This window comes from Bombina bombina, chromosome 6 (assembly GCF_027579735.1).
Source record: "Bombina bombina isolate aBomBom1 chromosome 6, aBomBom1.pri, whole genome shotgun sequence".
Classification (NCBI taxonomy): Eukaryota; Metazoa; Chordata; class Amphibia; order Anura; family Bombinatoridae; genus Bombina; species Bombina bombina.
Genome location: NC_069504.1, coordinates 711300524 through 711319525, shown reverse-complemented (window position 1 = coordinate 711319525; position 19002 = coordinate 711300524). Strand labels below are relative to the sequence as shown.

The 19002-nt window shown below is 39.4% G+C and overlaps 1 protein-coding gene across 1 annotated transcript in view; it reads left to right on the top strand.

The window, feature by feature from the left end:
- The window catches only part of SMARCA4 (SWI/SNF related, matrix associated, actin dependent regulator of chromatin, subfamily a, member 4), a 293213-nt gene that overhangs the window by 102970 nt on the left and 171241 nt on the right, over positions 1–19002 (top strand). Inside the window, 2 exon segments of the mRNA XM_053719399.1 lie at positions 2620–2727; positions 10683–10769. Of these exon segments, the coding sequence (XP_053575374.1) occupies positions 2620–2727; positions 10683–10769 (195 nt within the window).

The following is a 19002-nucleotide window of genomic DNA, read 5'->3' as shown; positions in this document are numbered from 1 at the left end:
GCCCTTCAGTCCAATCCTCGGCCGTCGGTGGCTCAGTGCATGGAGGTAATTGGATTGATGGTGGTGGCAATGGACATTCTGTTTGCTCATTTTCATCTCAGACCTCTACAACTGAGCATGCTCAGACAGTGGAATGGAGATTATGCAGATTAGTCTCCTCAGATAGATCTGGATCAGGAGACAAGAGACTCGCTTCTTTGGTGGTTGTCGCAGGATCATCTGTCCCAAGGGACGTGCTTCCGCAGACCCTAATGGGTGATAGTGACAACGGACGCCAGCCTAATAGGATGGGGTGCAGTCTGGAATTCCCTGAAGGCTCAGTGTGTGTGTACTCGGTCGGAGTCTCTACTTCCAATCAATATTCTGGAATTGAGAGCAATATTCAATGCGCTTCAGGCTTGGCCTCAGTTGGTTTCAGCCACATTCATCCGCTTTCAGTCAGACAATGTCACGACTGTGGCCTACATCAATCAGGGAGGAACAAGGAGTTCCTTAGAGATGACAGAAGTATCCAAGATAATTCGGTGGGCAGAGGCTCACTCTTATCTGTCGGCAATCTACATCCCAGGAGTGGACAACTGGGAGGCGGATTTGAGCAGACGTTTCATCCGGGGGAATGGGAACTCAATCCGGAGGTCTTTGCCACCCTGATTCTCAGGTGGGGCAGACCAGAATTGGATCTGATGGCGTCTCGTTAAAATGCCAAGCTCCCAAGATACGGATCTAGGTCCAGGGATCCTCAGGCCGAACTGATAGATGCCTTGGCTGGGCTTTGGTCGTTCACCCTAGCTTATGTGTTCCCACCCTTTTGCTCTCCTTCCCCGAGTGATTGCACGGATCAAACAGGAGAGGGCTTCGGTGATTCTAATCACTCCTGTGTGGCCTCACAGGACTTGGTATGCCGATCTGGTGGACATGTCCTCTCTGCCACCGTGGAAGCTTCCATAGTGGCAGGGCCTTCTCATTCAGGGACCCTTCCATCATCCGAATCTAATTTCTCTGCAGCTGACTGCTTGGAGATTGAATGCTTGATTTTATCAAAGCAGGGGTTCTCTGATTTGGTCATTGATACTTTGATTCAGGCACGCAACCCTGTTACTAGAAACATTTGTCATAAGATATGGCGTAAATATCTTTACTGGTGCGAATCCGAGGGCTACTCATGGAGTAGGGTCAGGATTCCCAGGATTTTCTTTTCTTTAAGAAGGTTTGGAGAAAGGGTTGTCAGCAAGTTATTTAAAGGGACAGATTTCTGCTTTGTCTATTTTGCTACACAAGCATCAGGCAGATGTTCCAGATGTTCATTCTTTTTGTCAGGCCTTGTCTAGAATCAGGCCTGTGTTTAGACCAATTGCTCCTCCTTGGAGTTTGAATTTAGTTCTTAATGTTCTTCAAGGGGTTCCGTTTGAACCTATGCATTCCATAGATATTAAGTTATTGTCTTGGAAAGTTTTATTTCTGGTTGCTATTTCTTCTGCTCGCAGAGTTTCTGAGCTTTCGGCATTACAATGTGATTCTCCTTATCTTATTTTCCATTCTGATAATGTGGTGGTACGTACCAAACCTGGTTTTCTTCCTAAGGTTGTTTCTAACAAGAATATTAATCAGGAAATTGTTGTTTGTTCCTTGTGTCCTAACCCCTCCTCTAAGAAGGAGCGTCTCTTAATTTGGACGTAGTCCGTGCCTTAAAGTTCTACTTGCAGGCGACTAAGGATTTTCGTCAAACATCTTCGTTATTTGTTGTCTTTTATGGGAAACGTAGGGGTCAGAAAGCTACGGCTCCCTCCCTTTCTTTTTTGCTGAAGAGTATCATCCGTGTTGCATATGAGTCTGCTGGACAGCAGCCTCCAGAACGAATTACGGCTCATTCTACTAGGGCTGTGGCTTCCTCATGGACATTTAAAAATTATGCTTCTGTTGAACAGATTTGCAAGGCTGAAACTTGGTCGTCTCTTCACACTTTTTCCAAATTTTACAAATTTGATACTTTTGCCTTGTCTGAGGCTGTTTTTGGGAGAAAGGTTCTTCAAGCAGTGGTGCCTTCCGTTTAGGTTCCTGTCTTGTCCCTCCCTTTCATCCGTGTCCTATAGCTTTGGTATTGTATCCCATAAGTAAGGATGAAATCCGTGGACTTGTCATAACTTGTAAAAGAAAAGGAAATTTATGCTTACCTGATTTATTTATTTTACGATATGACAAGTCCACGGCCCACCCTGTTATTTTCTAAGACAGGTTTTTATTTTTGTTAAACTTCAATCACCTCTGCTCCTTGGCTTTTCCTTTCTCTTCCTAACTTCGGTCGAATGACTGGGTTGGGGGCGAAGGGAGGAGCTATTTATGCAGCTCTGCTGTGGAGCTCTTTGCCTCCTCCTGCTGACCAGGAGGCGATATCCCATAAGTAAGGATGAAATCCGTGGACGACTCATATCGTAAAAGAAATAAATTTATCAGGTAAGCATAAATTTCCTTATTTCTAAACCAGCAGGTAAAATGGTTCACTTGGGTATCTGTAAGGATTTTAGATCTGGTACACTTTGTTGGGGTTGTTATTACCTTTCCATGTGTTAGTGCGTTGCTTATAGTTGTACCTGTCTCATTGCTGTGTTTTTTGCTTTATAGGTGGAATATGTGATCAAATGTGACATGTCTGCCTTACAGCGTGTGTTGTATAGACACATGCAGGCTAAGGGTGTACTCCTAACAGATGGGTCAGAAAAAGATAAAAAGGTCAGTCTATCTTCAAATAAGAAACTACAGATGAATACATTTTTATGTTTTTGTTCAAAGCTTTAAATTAACTTGAAAGTATAAATGTAACCTGTGTCCTTTTTAAAAGATTAAAATTTTGATTGGACTTGAAGTGATGGTAAACTCTTCCCTTTTTAAAATCTGAAGTTCAATCAGTTGTAATTAAGTAGCGCTATAACTTTTTAATGTAGATATAAAATTAAAATTCCCCGCTCTCCGCCGCCCACTTCTATGGACAATTTTTCCGTGAGCCAACGGTTTGAACTGTTCTCCGATCAGCTCTCTAGCTACAACGAATTTGCCATATGGGGAGAGCATTGATTGGAGAACAATTCTAACCATTAGCTCATAGAAAAGTAAAGTGGGCGACAGTGCTGGGAATTTTAATTTTATATATATATATATATATATATATATATATATATATATATATATATATATATATATATATATATATATATATATATATATATATATATATATATATATATATATATATATATATATATATATATATATATATATATATATATATATATATATATATATATATATATATATATATATATATATATATATATATATATATATATATATATATATATATATATATATATTGCAACGTATCTCCATCACAACTGATAAATTAAACTCCATCTACAATATCACTAACATTCCGGATCAGTTTTTAAAAAGGGGAGAGTTTACCATCACTAACAATATGTAAAAACAAAAACTTCAGTCATAGGTGCTGAAAAATCTTGTATTATTCAGTATCTTGCATATTAAGATAGAGATATATACATGTTTCTAATGTAGGGTGTACACTTACATATACACATTCAGCAGTCTTAGTAAATTTTAGTTTACTATACTTAACCCCTTGTGCCAATTGTCAGAGTTCTTTGCCCAGCGTACTGTGTTGTAGTACCTACGTCCCACACAGGTACATACTGTGGTCTCCACTGTCAGCTTAGACATCAGAGACTGCAGCTGGGGGCAGATGGTATCTGTCATCCTATGGCAAGGAAGCACTGATCATGCTCCTTTACCATATGAAGCCAGATTGCCAAAGTGGAGGAAGAGAGGGAGGTGGGTTGGCGGCCAAAAACCAATGGCAAAGCCATGCATGTCAGCCATTTCTGAACAAAGGGGACCATAGAGAAGCTTTTACAACCATTTGTCTTATGACTGCAGTAGTTTGTATGTAAATCATTTTGGTGAGAACCCAGTGTGGTTTTGTTTTTTAATCGTATTTGGCAGCCAAATATTAGAATGAAATATACCAAAATGGGCCTAGATAAATACCTTGGGTGGTCTACTTTAAAAATGTTAGTTTGAATAGGTAAATACAAAAAGGTATTATTGTTTAAAGGGACACTCAAGTCAAAATAAACTTATGATTCAGATAGAACATGCAGTTTAAGACACTTTCCTAAATTAAATTTTGCACAGTCTTTTTATATACACACTTTCTGGGGAACAAGATCCTACTGAGCATGTGCACAAGCTCACAAGGTATACGTATACTAGTCTTTGATTTGAACTTGTTAATTCTGCATTGGGAGACTGAGTAATGACATTAAACGGAGTGATGGCAAAAATGCTAAAATTCTCCGGTACAAGATTTTCTCTGAAATTCGCGGTAGAGAAGGAGTTAAAAGGACCTAACACATAAAATTGTTCTTTCATGATTCAGGTAGAGCATGTAATATTAAACAACTTTCTAATGTATTAACCTTTCTTTCATGTAATTAGCAAGAGTCCATGAGCTAGTGACGTATGGGATATACATTCCTACCAGGAGGGGCAAAGTTTCCCAAACCTCAAAATGCCTATAAATACACCCCTCACCACACCCACAATTCAGTTTTACAAACTTTGCCTCCGATGGAGGTGGTGAAGTAAGTTTGTGCTAGATTCTACGTTGATATGCGCTCCGCAGCAAGTTGGAGCCCGGTTTTCCTCTCAGCGTGCAGTGAATGTCAGAGGGATGTGAGGAGAGTATTGCCTATTTGAATGCAGTGATCTCCTTCTACGGGGTCTATTTCATAGGTTCTCTTATCGGTCGTAGAGATTCATCTCTTACCTCCCTTTTCAGATCGACGATATACTCTTATATATACCATTACCTCTGCTGATTCTCGTTTCAGTACTGGTTTGGCTTTCTACAAACATGTAGATGAGTGTCCTGGGGTAAGTAAATCTTATTTTCTGTGACACTCTAAGCTATGGTTGGGCACTTTGTTTATAAAGTTCTAAATATATGTATTCAAACATTTATTTGCATTGACTCAGAATGTTCAACTTTCCTTATTTTCAGACAGTCAGTTTCATATTTGGAATAATGCATTTGATTTAATCATTTTTTCTTACCTTCAAAAATTTGACTTTTTTTCCCTGTGGGCTGTTAGGCTTGCGGGGGCTGAAAATGCTTCATTTTATTGCGTCATTCTTGGCGCAGACTTTTTTGGCGCAAAAATTCTTTTCCGTTTCCGGCGTCATACGTGTCGCCGGAAGTTGCGTCATTTTTTTGACGTTATTTTGCGCCAAAAATGTCGGCGTTCCGGATGTGGCGTCATTTTGGCGCCAAAAAGCATTTAGGCGCCAAATAATGTGGGCGTCTTATTTGGCGCTAAAAAATATGGGCGTCCCTTTTGTCTCCACATTATTTAAGTCTCATTTTTCATTGCTTCTGGTTGCTAGAAGCTTGTTTTTTGGCATTTTTTCCCATTCCTGAAACTGTCATTTAAGGAATTTGATCAATTTTGCTTTATATGTTGTTTTTTCTCTTACATATTGCAAGATGTCTCACGTTGCATCTGAGTCAGAAGATACTACAGGAAAATCGCTGTCTAGTGCTGGATCTACCAAAGCCAAGTGTATCTGCTGTAAACTTTTGGTAGCTATTCCTCCAGCTGTTGTTTGTATTGATTGTCATGACAAACTTGTTAAAGCAGATATTTCCTTTAGTAAAGTACCATTGCCTGTTGCAGTTCCTTCAACATCTAAGGTGCAGAATGTTCCTGATAACATAAGAGATTTTGTTTCTGAATCCATAAAGAAGGCTATGTCTGTTATTTCTCCTTCTAGTAAACGTAAAAAATCTTTTAAAACTTCTCTCCCTACAGATGAATTTTTAAATGAACATCATCATTCTGATTCTGATAACTCTTCTGGTTTAGAGGATTCTGTCTCAGAGGTTGATGCTGATAAATCTTCATATTTATTTAAAATGGAATTTATTCGTTCTTTACTTAAAGAAGTTCTAATTGCTTTAGAAATAGAGGATTCTGGTCCTCTTGATACTAATTCTAAACGTTTGGATAAGGTATTTAAATCTCCTGTGGTTATTCCAGAAGTTTTTCCTGTTCCTAATGCTATTTCTGCAGTAATTTCCAAAGAATGGGATAAATTGGGTAATTCATTTACTCCTTCTAAACGTTTTAAGCAATTATATCCTGTGCCGTCTGACAGATTAGAATTTTGGGACAAAATCCCTAAAGTTGATGGGGCTATTTCTACCCTTGCTAAACGTACTACTATTCCTACGTCAGATGGTACTTCGTTTAAAGGATCCTTTAGATAGGAAAATTGAGTCCTTTCTAAGAAAAGCTTATCTGTGTTCAGGTAATCTTCTTAGACCTGCTATATCTTTGGCTGATGTTGCTGCAGCTTCAACTTTTTGGTTGGAAACCTTAGCGCAACAAGTAACACATCATGATTCTCATGATATTATTATTCTTCAGCATGCTAATAATTTTATCTATGATGCCATCTTTGATATTATCAGAGTTGATGTCAGGTTTATGTCTCTAGCTATTTTAGCTAGAAGAGCTTTATGGCTTAAGACTTGGAATGCTGATATGGCTTCTAAATCAACTCTACTTTCCATTTCTTTCCAGGGTAACAAATTATTTGGTTCTCAGTTGGATTCTATTATTTCAACTGTTACTGGTGGGAAAGGAACTTTTTTACCACAGGATAAAAAATCTAAGGGTAAAAACAGAGCTAATAATCGTTTTCGTTTCAACAAAGAACAAAAACCTGATCCTTCATCCTCAGGAGCAGTTTCAGTTTGGAAACCATCTCCAATCTGGAATAAATCCAAGCCAGCCAGAAAGGCAAAGCCTGCTTCTAAGTCCACATGAAGGTGCGGCCCTCATTCCAGCTCAGCTGGTAGGGGGCAGGTTACGTTTTTTCAAAGAAATTTGGATAAATTCTGTTCACAATCTTTTGATTCAGAACATTGTTTCAGAAGGGTACAGAATTGGTTTCAAGATGAGACCTCCTGCAAAGAGATTTTTTCTTTCCCGTGTCCCAGTAAATCCAGTAAAAGCTCAAGCATTTCTGAATTGTGTTTCAGATCTAGAGTTGACTGGAGTAATTATGCCAGTTCCAGTTCAGGAACAGGGGATGGGGTTTTATTCAAATCTCTTCATTGTACCAAAGAAGGAGAATTCCTTCACACCAGTTCTGGATCTAAAAATATTGAATCGTTATGTAAGGATACCAACGTTCAAGATGGTAACTGTAAGGACTATTTTGCCTTTTGTTCAGCAAGGGAATTATATGTCCAGAATAGATTTACAGGATGCATATCTGCATATTCCGATTCATCCGGATCATTATCGGTTCCTGAGATTCTCTTTTTTGGACAAGCATTACCAGTTTGTGGCTCTGCCGTTTGGCCTTGCTACAGCTCCAAGAATTTTTACAAAGGTTCTCGGTGCCCTTCTGTCTGTAATCAGAGAACAGGGTATTGTGGTATTTCCTTATTTGGACGATATCTTGGTACTTGCTCAGTCTTTACATTTAGCAGAATTTCATACGAATCGACTTGTGTTGTTTCTTCAAGATCATGGTTGGAGGATCAATTTACCAAAAAGTTCATTGATTCCTCAGACAAGGGTAACCTTTCTGGGTTTCCAAATAGGTTCAGTGTCCATGACTCTGTCTTTAACAGACAAGAGGCGTCTAAAACTGATGGCAGCTTGTCGAAACCTTCAGTCACAATCATTCCCTTCGGTAGCCTTATGCATGGAAATTCTAGGTCTTATGACTGCTGCATCGGACGCGATCCCCTTTGCTCGTTTTCACATGCGACCTCTTCAGCTTTGTATGCTGAATCAATGGTGCAAGGATTACACAAAGATATCTCAATTAATATCTTTAAAACCGATTGTTCGACACTCTCTAACGTGGTGGACAGATCACCATCGTTTAATTCAGGGGGCTTCTTTTGTGCTTCCGACCTGGACTGTAATTTCAACAGATGCAAGTCTCACAGGTTGGGGAGCTGTGTGGGGATCTCTGACGGCACAAGGAGTTTGGGAATCTCAGGAGGTGAGATTACCGATCAATATTTTGGAACTCCGTGCAATTTTCAGAGCTCTTCAGTTTTGGCCTCTTCTGAAGAGAGAATCGTTCATTTGTTTTCAGACAGACAATGTCACAACTGTGGCATACATCAATCATCAAGGAGGAACTCACAGTCCTCTGGCTATGAAAGAAGTATCTCGAATTTTGGTTTGGGCGGAATCCAGCTCCTGTCTAATCTCTGCGGTTCATATCCCAGGTGTAGACAATTGGGAAGCGGATTATCTCAGTCGCCAAACGTTGCATCTGGGCGAATGGTCTCTTCACCCAGAGGTATTTCTTCAGATCGTTCAAATGTGGGAACTTCCAGAAATAGATTTGATGGCGTCCCATCTAAACAAGAAACTTCCCAGGTATCTGTCCAGATCCCGGGATCCTCAGGCGGAGGCAGTGGATGCATTATCACTTCCTTGGAAGTATCATCCTGCCTATATCTTTCCGCCCCTAGTTCTTCTTCCAAGAGTAATCTCCAAGATTCTGAAGGAATGCTCGTTTGTTCTGCTGGTAGCTCCGGCATGGCCTCACAGGTTTTGGTATGCGGATCTTGTCCGGATGGCCTCTTGCCAACCGTGTACTCTTCCGTTAAGACCAGACCTTCTGTCACAAGGTCCTTTTTTCCATCAGGATCTGAAATCCTTAAATTTAAAGGTATGGAGATTGAACGCTTGATTCTTCGTCAAAGAGGTTTCTCTGACGCTGTGATTAATACTATGTTACAGGCTCGTAAATCTGTATCTAGAGAGATATATTATAGAGTCTGGAAGACTTATATTTCTTGGTGTATTTCTCATCATTTTTCTTGGCATTCTTTCAGAATTCCGAGAATTTTACAGTTTCTTCAGGATGGTTTAGATAAAGGTTTGTCCGCAAGTTCCTTGAAAGGACAAATCTCTGCTCTTTCTGTTCTTTTTCACAGAAAGATTGCTATTCTTCCTGATATTCATTGTTTTGTACAAGCTTTGGTTCGTATAAAACCTGTCATTAAGTCAATTTCTCCTCCTTGGAGTTTGAATTTGGTTCTGGGGACTCTTCAAGCTCCTCCGTTTGAACCTATGCATTCATTGGACATTAAATTACTTTCTTGGAAAGTTTTGTTCCTTTTGGCCATCTCTTCTGCCAGAAGAGTTTCTGAATTATCTGCTCTTTCTTGTGAGTCTCCTTTTCTGATTTTTCATCAGGATAAGGCGGTGTTGCGAACTTCTTTTGAATTTTTACCTAAAGTTGTGAATTCCAACAACATTAGTAGAGAAATTGTGGTTCCTTCATTATGTCCTAATCCTAAGAATTCTAAGGAGAAATCGTTGCATTCTTTGGATGTTGTTAGAGCTTTGAAATATTATGTTGAAGCTACTAAATCTTTCAGAAAGACTTCTAGTCTATTTGTTATCTTTTCCGGTTCTAGAAAAGGCCAGAAAGCTTCTGCCATTTCTTTGGCATCTTGGTTGAAATCTTTAATTCATCTTGCCTATGTTGAGTCGGGTAAAACTCCGCCTCAGAGAATTACAGCTCATTCTACTAGGTCAGTTTCTACTTCCTGGGCGTTTAGGAATGAAGCTTCGGTTGATCAGATTTGCAAAGCAGCAACTTGGTCCTCTTTGCATACTTTTACTAAATTCTACCATTTTGATGTATTTTCTTCTTCTGAAGCAGTTTTTGGTAGAAAAGTACTTCAGGCAGCGGTTTCAGTTTGAATCTTCTGCTTATGTTTTTCGTTAAACTTTATTTTGGGTGTGGATTATTTTCAGCAGGAATTGGCTGTCTTTATTTTATCCCTCCCTCTCTAGTGACTCTTGTGTGGAAAGATCCACATCTTGGGTAATCATTATCCCATACGTCACTAGCTCATGGACTCTTGCTAATTACATGAAAGAAAACATAATTTATGTAAGAACTTACCTGATAAATTCATTTCTTTCATATTAGCAAGAGTCCATGAGGCCCGCCCTTTTTTGTGGTGGTTATGATTTTGTATAAAGCACAATTATTCCAATTCCTTATTTTATATGCTTTCGCACTTTTTTTATCACCCCACTTCTTGGCTATTCGTTAAACTGAATTGTGGGTGTGGTGAGGGGTGTATTTATAGGCATTTTGAGGTTTGGGAAACTGCCCCTCCTGGTAGGAATGTATATCCCATACGTCACTAGCTCATGGACTCTTGCTAATATGAAAGAAATGAATTTATCAGGTAAGTTCTTACATAAATTATGTTTTATTGGTATCCTTTGTTGAATAAATCTCAGAAGCGTGCACATGTCTGGAGCATTATATGGCAGCAGATTTGCAGCACTATTGCCTATGTATCTCTTCAATAGACCGCCATGGGAACAAAGCATTTTAATAACAGAAGTAAATTGTAAACTTTTGTAAAATTGTATGATCTTTATGAATCACAAGAGATTTTTTTTATATATATCCTTTTAAGGTGTCCAACCACAGTTTGAGGGTCATTGACAAAGAAGCATTTAATATTGTCTTTGCTTTACCAGAGAAGTCTAAATTCTATTAAGTTAACATGATCAGTACATATAATATGAGTAACTTTTTTTTCACAGGGAAAAGGTGGCACAAAGACCCTCATGAACACTATTATGCAATTAAGAAAGATCTGCAACCATCCATATATGTTTCAGCACATAGAGGTGAGTGATTATTTAAGTCCTGTCAAGCTAAAGCATAATGAATAGAATCTGAACCGTGAATTAGAGCCTGGAGATTGGGATCAGCATTGTGTTGTAAACAGAATATCGGATCCCTTTCGCAGACGCAGATATTGATTGTGGAATGAGAAATTGATTGGTAGTTTGAAGTTCCTAACAGAATGTCTGAGTTATAATCTGATGATGTTTGTTCCCCCTATTAAAAAGACTATAGTTAGCTGCGTAATCAGGCCAGTGTTTGACGCCAGTCCTCAAGTACCCCTAATAGGCCAGATTTTCCTGACTTCTTAGTATCCATGGTTACAGATCAGCTGATTATTTCACTTGTGCTCTAGTTAAGATAGGAAATCAGGACTGTTAGGGGTACTTAAAGTGAATGTCCAGTTTGAATCAGTGCCCGGTTTTTAAAAATCCTTTTAAAAACGGGCACTTTCATTCATCAAACTTTACATTTCACTTGTTTTGTTAAAATACCTTTTCTTTTTAAAGACACGATGAGTCCACAGATTTCATCCTTGCTCGTGGGATTACGCCTCCTGGTCAGCAGGAGGAGGCAAAGAGCACCACAGCAGAGCTGTTATATAGCTCCTCCCCTCCCACTCCAGTCATTCTCTTTGCCTACGTTGGTGATCGGAGCAGGTAAAGTGAGGTGTTAGAAAAGATTCTTCAATCAAGAGTTTATTATTTTTAAAGTAGTGCCAGAGAGTGCTGCTTTATTCTAGGGTGTAGCCGTAGTCTATTTTAGTCTCTTCAGTAGAGCTTTTGGTAGCTTTAAAGCAATAGGAACTGGTGGGACATAATTCTCACTGCGCCTCCTATACAATTATGCTGCCCTTTTCCTGACAGCCTAAGCTTAATTAACTCAGGCTTATGATTTTCCACAGGGCTATGGGAGGAAGAGGACCTCCTAAACCTGCTGAGCTGCCCTGCTGTCGGGCAGATGTAAGGTAAGTGCCAACTTTTTATTCTTGGTCTGGGAACCTCAGGAAGTGGGACACTTGAAGAGAGAAATCTCTTGTATTAGGACATTACCCTCCTAGACTTATATAGGGGAGGGGATCCTACGACAGCACAGTTTTTTTGGCAGTCACTGGGCACAAAAGATAATGTTACTTTAACATTTAAACAAACAGTGGTAAGAGTTTTTGTGTGGTTTTTAGGACCGTTTTATTGTGGAGTTTGAGCTACCTGACATGCGGTAGCAATCTCGGCTTCAATTTTTTACATTGGGCTTAGCTTTTATATCTCCCGGTGCCACATCTATAGATCTTAATGGCGACCAGGAGATTGAGTAATGTGACGCCCACGATGGGCGGTGTTATCTTCCCGCCGTTTTTGGGCTCATTCCTCCATCTCAGGACGCAGTACAATCAGAGTGCCCACATGCAGTGCCCTGCGTTTCCTTCACACTCCACTCGGGGTTATGATGCATTATATATTTTTCCACAAGGTAAAAAAAAAAAAAAAAATCATTGCTAGAGGAGTTGCTATTCTAAAAACATAATTTATGTAAGAACTTACCTGATAAATTTCATTTCTTTCATATTGGCAAGAGTCCATGAGCTAGTGACATATGGGATATACAATCCTACCAGGAGGGGCAAAGTTTCCCAAACCTCAAAATGCCTATAAATACACCCCTCACCACACCCACAATTCAGTTTAACGAATAGCCAAGCAGTGTGGTGATAAAGAAAGGAGTAGAAAGCATCAACCAAGGAAATTTGGAAATAATTGTGCTTTATACAAAAAATCATAACCACCATAAAAAGGGTGGGCCTCATTGACTCTTGCCAATATGAAAGAAATTAATTTATCAGGTAAGTTCTTACATAAATTATGTTTTCTTTCATGTAATTGGCAAGAGTCCATGAGCTAGTGACATATGGGATATCAATACCCAAGATGTGGAGTCTTCCACTCAAGAGTCACTAGAGAGGGAGGGAATAAAACAAAAAACAGCCATATTCCGCTGAGAAAATAATCCACAACCCAAAAATAAGTTATTTTCACTTTTGAAAGAAAAAAACTTAAATCAAAAAGCAGAAGAATCAAACTGAAACAGCTGCCTGAAGAACTTTTCTACCAAAAACTGCTTCCGAAGAAGCAAATACATCAAAATGGTAGAATTTAGTAAATGTATGCAAAGAGGACCAAGATGCTGCTTTGCAAATCTGATCAACTGAAGCTTCATTCCTAAAAGCCCATGAAGTAGACTGATCTAGTAGAATGAGCTGTAATTCTCTGAGGCGGGGTTTGACCCGACTCCAAATAAGCTTGATGAATCAAAAGTTTCAACCAAGAAGCCAAGGAAACAGCAGAAGCTTTCTGACCTTTCCTGGGACCACAAAATAAAACAAATAGACTAGAAGTCTTCCTGAAATTTTAAGTAGCTTCCACATAATATTTCAAGGCTCTTACCACATCCAAAGAATGTAAGGATCTCTCCAAAGAATTCTTAGGATTAGGACATAAAGAAGGGACAACAATTTCTCTACTAATGTTGTTAGAATTCACAACCTTAGGTAAAAAATTTAAATGAAGTCCGCAAAACTGCCTTATCCTGATGAAAAATCAGAAAAGGAGACTCACAAGAAAGAGCAGATAGCTCAGAAACTCTTCTAGCAGAAGAGATAGGCAAAAGGAACAACTCTTTCCTAGAAAGTAGTTTAATGTCCAAAGAATGCATAGGTTCAAATGGAGGAGCCTGTAAAGCCCTCAGAACCAAATTAAGACTCCAAGGAGGAGAAATTGACTTAATGACAGGCTTAATACGAACTAAAGCCTGTACAAAACAGTGTATATCGGGAAGTATAGCAATTTTTCTGTGAAATAAAACAGAAAGAGCGGAGATTTGTCCTTTCAAGGAACTTGCAGACAAACCTTTATCCAAACCATCCTGAAGAAACTGCAAAATTCTAGGAATTCAAAAAGAATGCAAGGAGAAATTATGAGAAGAACACCATGAAATGTAAGTCTTCCAAACTCTATAATAAATCTCTCTAGAGACAGATTTACGAGCTTGTAACATAGTATTGATCACTGAATCAGAGAAACCTCTCTGACTTAGAACTAAGCGTTCAATTTCCATACCTTCAAATTTAATGATTTGAGATCCTGATGGAAAAACGAACCTTGAGATAGTAGGTCCGGCCGTAACGGAAGTGGCCAAGGCGGGCAACTGGACATCTAAACTAGATCCGCATACCAAAACCTGTGTGGCCATGCTGGAGCCACCAGCAACACAACAGACTGTTCCATGATGATTTTGGAAATCACTCTTGGAAGGAGAACTAGAGGCGGGAAGATGTAAGCAGGTTGATAACACCAAGGAAGTGTCAGCGCATCCACTGCTTCCGCCTGAACATCCCTGAACCTGGACAGGTATCTGGGAAGTTTCTTGTTTAGATGAGGCCATGAGATCTATCTCTGGAAGCCCCCACATCTGAACAATCTGAGAAAACACATCTGGATGGAGAGACCACTCCCCTGGATGTAAAGTCTGGCGGCTGAGATAATCCGCCTCCCAGTTGTCTACACCTGGGATATGCACCGCAGAGATTAGACAGGAGCTGGATTCCGCCCAAGCAAGTATCCGAGATACTTCTTTCATAGCTTGGGGACTGTGAGTCCCACCCTGATGATTGACATAAGCCACAGTTGTGATATTGTCTGTCTGAAAACAAATGAACGGTTCTCTCTTTAGTAGAGGCCAGAACTGAAGAGCCCTGAGAATTGCACGGAGTTCTAAAATATTTATTGGTAATCTCGCCTCTTGAGATTTCCAAACCCCTTTTGCTGTCAGAGACCCCCAAACAGCTCCCCAACCTGAAAGACTCGCATCTGTTGTGATCACAGTCCAGGTTGGACGAACAAAAGAAGCCCCTTGGATCAAACGATGGTGATCTATACACCATGTCAGAGAGTGTCGTACATTGGGATTCAAGGATATTAATTGTGATATCTTTGTATAATCCCTGCACCATTGATTCAGCATACAAAGCTGAAGAGGTCTCATGTGAAAACGAGCAAAGGGGATTGTGTCCGATGCTGCAGTCATGAGACCTAAAACTTCCATGCACATAGCCACTGAAGGGAATAACTGAGACTGAAGGAGCCGACATGCTGCGACCAATCTTAAACGTCTCTTGTCTGTTAGAGACAGAGTCATGGACACTGAATCTATCTGGAAGCCTAAAAAGGTGACCCTTGTCTGAGGAATCAAGAAACTTTTTGGTAAATTGATCCTCCAACCATGTTTCCGAAGAAACAACACTAGTTGATTCGTGTGAGATTCTGCAGTATGTAAAGACTGAGCTAGTACCAAGATAACGTCCAATAAGGAAACACCGCAATACCCTGTTCTCTGATTACAGAGAGTAGGACACCCAGAACCTTTGAAAAGATTCTTGAAGCGGTTGCTAGGCCAAATGGAAGAGCTACAAATTGGTAATGCTTGTCTAGATAAGAGAATCTCAGAAACTGATAATGTTCTGGATGAATCGGAATATGAAGGTATGCATCCTGCAAGTCTATTGTGGACATATGTCCTCGCTGAACAAAAGGCAGAATAGTCCTTATAGTCACCATCTTGAAAGTTGGTACTCTTACATAACGATTCAAACTTTTCAGATCCAAAACTGGTCTGAATAAATTTTCCTTCTTTAGGACAATGAATAGATTTGAATAAAACCCCAAACCTTGTTCCAGAAGAGGAACTGGCATGATTACCCCTGAAGACTCCAGGTCTGAAACATACTTCAGGAAAGCCTGAGCTTTTACTGGATTTACTGGGATACGTGAGAGAAAAAATCTTCTCACAGGAGGTCTTACTCTGAATCCTATTCGATAGCCTAGAGAGACAATGCTCTGAATCCATTGATTTTGAACAGAATTTATCCAAATATCCTTGAAAAACCTTAATCTGCCCCTACCAGCTGAGCTGGAATGAGGACCGCACCTTCATGCGGACTTGGGGGCTGACTTTGGTTTCCTAAAAGGCTTGGATTTATTCCAATTTGAGGAAGGCTTCCAATTGGAAGCAGATTCCTTGGGGGGAGGATTGAGTTTTTGTTCCTTATTCTGATGAAAGGAACGAAAACGGTTAGAAGCCTTAGATTTACCCTTAGGTTTTTTATCCTGAGGCAGAAAAAACTCCTTCCCCCAGTAACAGTTGAAATAATAGAATCCAACTGAGAACCAAATAAATTATTACCTTGGAAAGAAAGAGATGGTAATCTAGATTAGATGTCATATCAGCATTCCAAGATTTAAGCCACAAAGCTCTTCTAGCTAATATAGCTAAAGACATGGATCTAACATCACAAATAAAATGATTAGCATGTTGCAGTAAGCGAATAATGCTAGATATGTCAGAATCCAATTTATGTTGCGCTAAATTCTCCAACCAGAAAGTTAATGCCACTGCAACATCAGCCAAAGAAATTGCAGGTCTGCGAAGATGACCTGAATATAAATAGGCCTTCCTTAGATAAGATTCAAGCTTCTTATCTAAAGGATCCTTAAAAGTACTATCTTCCATAGGAATAGTGGTACCTTTAGCAAGAGTAGAAATAGCCCCATCAACTTTGGGGATCTTTTCCCAAAACTCTATAGATTTTGCTGGCAAAGGATACAATGTTTAAACCTTGAAGAAGGAATAAAAAGAAGTACCTGTCTTATTCCATTCCTTAGAAATCATATCAGGAATAGGAAAAACCCCTGGAAGAAACCACAGGAGGTTTAAAAACAGCATTAAAACATTTTAGACTGAACGTCAATAGGACTGGTTACCTCAATATCCAAAGTAATTAACACTTCATTTAATAAAGAACGCATGTACTCAATTTTAAATAAATAAGTAGATTTGTCAGTGTCAATGTCTGAGGAGGATCTACTGAATCAGATAGATCCTTATCAGAAAAGGATAAATTATCATATTGTTGGTCATTTGAAATTTCATCAACTAAATGAGAAGTTTTAAAAAGACCTATTATATTTATTTGAAGATGAAAATGCAGACAAAGCCTTCAGAATAGAATCAGAAATAAAATCTTTAAAATTTACAGGTATATTATGCACATTAGAAGTTGAAGTAACTGCAACTGGCAATGTACTATTACTGATGGACACATTATCTGCATGTAAAAGTTTATCAAAACATCTATTACAAATGACATTCGGCGATATAATTTCTACAATTTTATAACTAATGACTTAGCTTTGGTAGAACCGATGTCGGGTAGTAAAATTCCAGCAGAAGCTTCTGAGGCAGGATCAAAGTGAGACATCTTGCAAAATGTAAGAGAAAAAAACAACATATAAAGCAAAATTATCCATTTCCTTATGACAGTTTCAGGAATGGGAAAAAATGCAAATAGCATAGCCCTCTGATATTGAAAAAATCAAGAGGCAAACATCAATGGGGTATTGAAATAAAGAAAAAGTTTGGCCCAAGAATGACGCACAACGTAACTAAACTTTTTTGGCGCTAAAAAATAACCGGAAATAACACTCGCGTCACTAATGACGCAACCGTGTGAAAGGTCTCGGCGTCAAGTATGACGCCGGTAATGACGAACTTGCGTCATAGACGTATTCTTTCGCGCCAAAAAAATCTTCGCGCCAAAAATGACGCAATAAGTTTAAGCATTTGTCGCACCCGCGGGCCTAATACCGCCCGCAATTTGTAAGAAGTAGTCAATTGAAAAAAAGACTAAACCCCAGGTAAGAAATAAATTTCATTTAAAAGATGTTTATATTCCCCAAATATGAAACTGACAGTCTGCAGAAGGAAATACATGAACCTGACTCATGGCAAATATAAGTACAATACATATATTTAGAACTTTATATAAATGCATAAAGTGCCAAACCATAGCTGAGGTGTCTTAAGTAATAAAAAACATACTTACCAAAAGACACCCATCCACATATAGCAGATAGCCAAACCAGTACTAAAACGGTTATTAGTAGAGGTAATGGTAAATTGAAAGTATATCGTCGATCTGAAAAGGGAGGTAGGAGATGAATCTCTACGACCGATAACAGAGAACCCATGAAATAGACCCCCGTTAGGGAAATCATCGTATTCAATAAGTGATACTCCCTTCACGTCCCTCTGACATTTGCTGTACTATGAGAGGAATCGGGCTTCAACAATGCTGAGAAGCGCATATCAACGTAGAAATCTTAGCAGAAACTTACTTCACCACCTCCATAGGAGGCAAAGTTTGTAAAACTGAATTGTGGGTGTGGTGAGGGGTGTATTTATAGGCATTTTGAGGTTTGGGAAACTTTTCCCCTCCTGGTAGGATTGTATATCCCATATGTAACTAGCTCATGGACTCTTGCCAATTACATGAAAGAGAGGTTCTTCCATGTTACTGAGAATCTCCGTTTCAGATGGAATTGGTACCTTAGGCATTCCCTATATTTACAAGACTGTTTCCCATAGCCTACTCAGCTAAGGAGGCTGGACACATTCCCTAGGGGGGAAGGAGTAGTTTCAACTTCACTACGAGAACTTCTATACCCTTAGATAGTCCTATGGACAAAATTTAGAAATGGGACACACACCAGTGTTTACAATGGCAACCATCTGTGTACTTTGCTACCGTCACTAGTTTGACGGCATATCGGTTTGATGCGTTGTCTGATGCTATTAAGTCAGTAGCTTCCCTGGATAAAATCCAGGACTGGATAAAGCTTTCACATTGGCCAATTCCTTTATTTCAATTTCTTCCCTTCCAGTTATCAAACTGGGAGCATAGGTGGCTCTGTTCCAGCTCTTGGAACCTTATGATTAGAGCCTTGTTTTACAGTTATATGCTCTAAATCTAAGCTTTTGGTGATTCCTTGCCAGGAGCCAACATTGTTGGGACCTGGCTTGACGAAAAAACAAAAACAAAAAAAAAACACACAGCCTGCTTTTGATTCAAAGACAGCATGCAGGACATGCCACGGTCCGGGAATGGATCTTGTAGGGGGCTGACTTTTCGTTTTCGCTCAAGTTTGGTTTCCAGCTCAAATGTTTTCCTCCCAGAGGCAGGTTCTGCTTTCAAGATTGTCTGAAGATCAGACAAAAGGAGAGGCGTCCTTACACTGTGTAGGAGACCTCTCAGACCTGGGAGTGATTGTTCCAGTTCTAATACTGGTACTGGTACAGGATCTGGGGTTTTTTTTATGCCGATCGGGTTGTGGCTTCTGAAAAAGG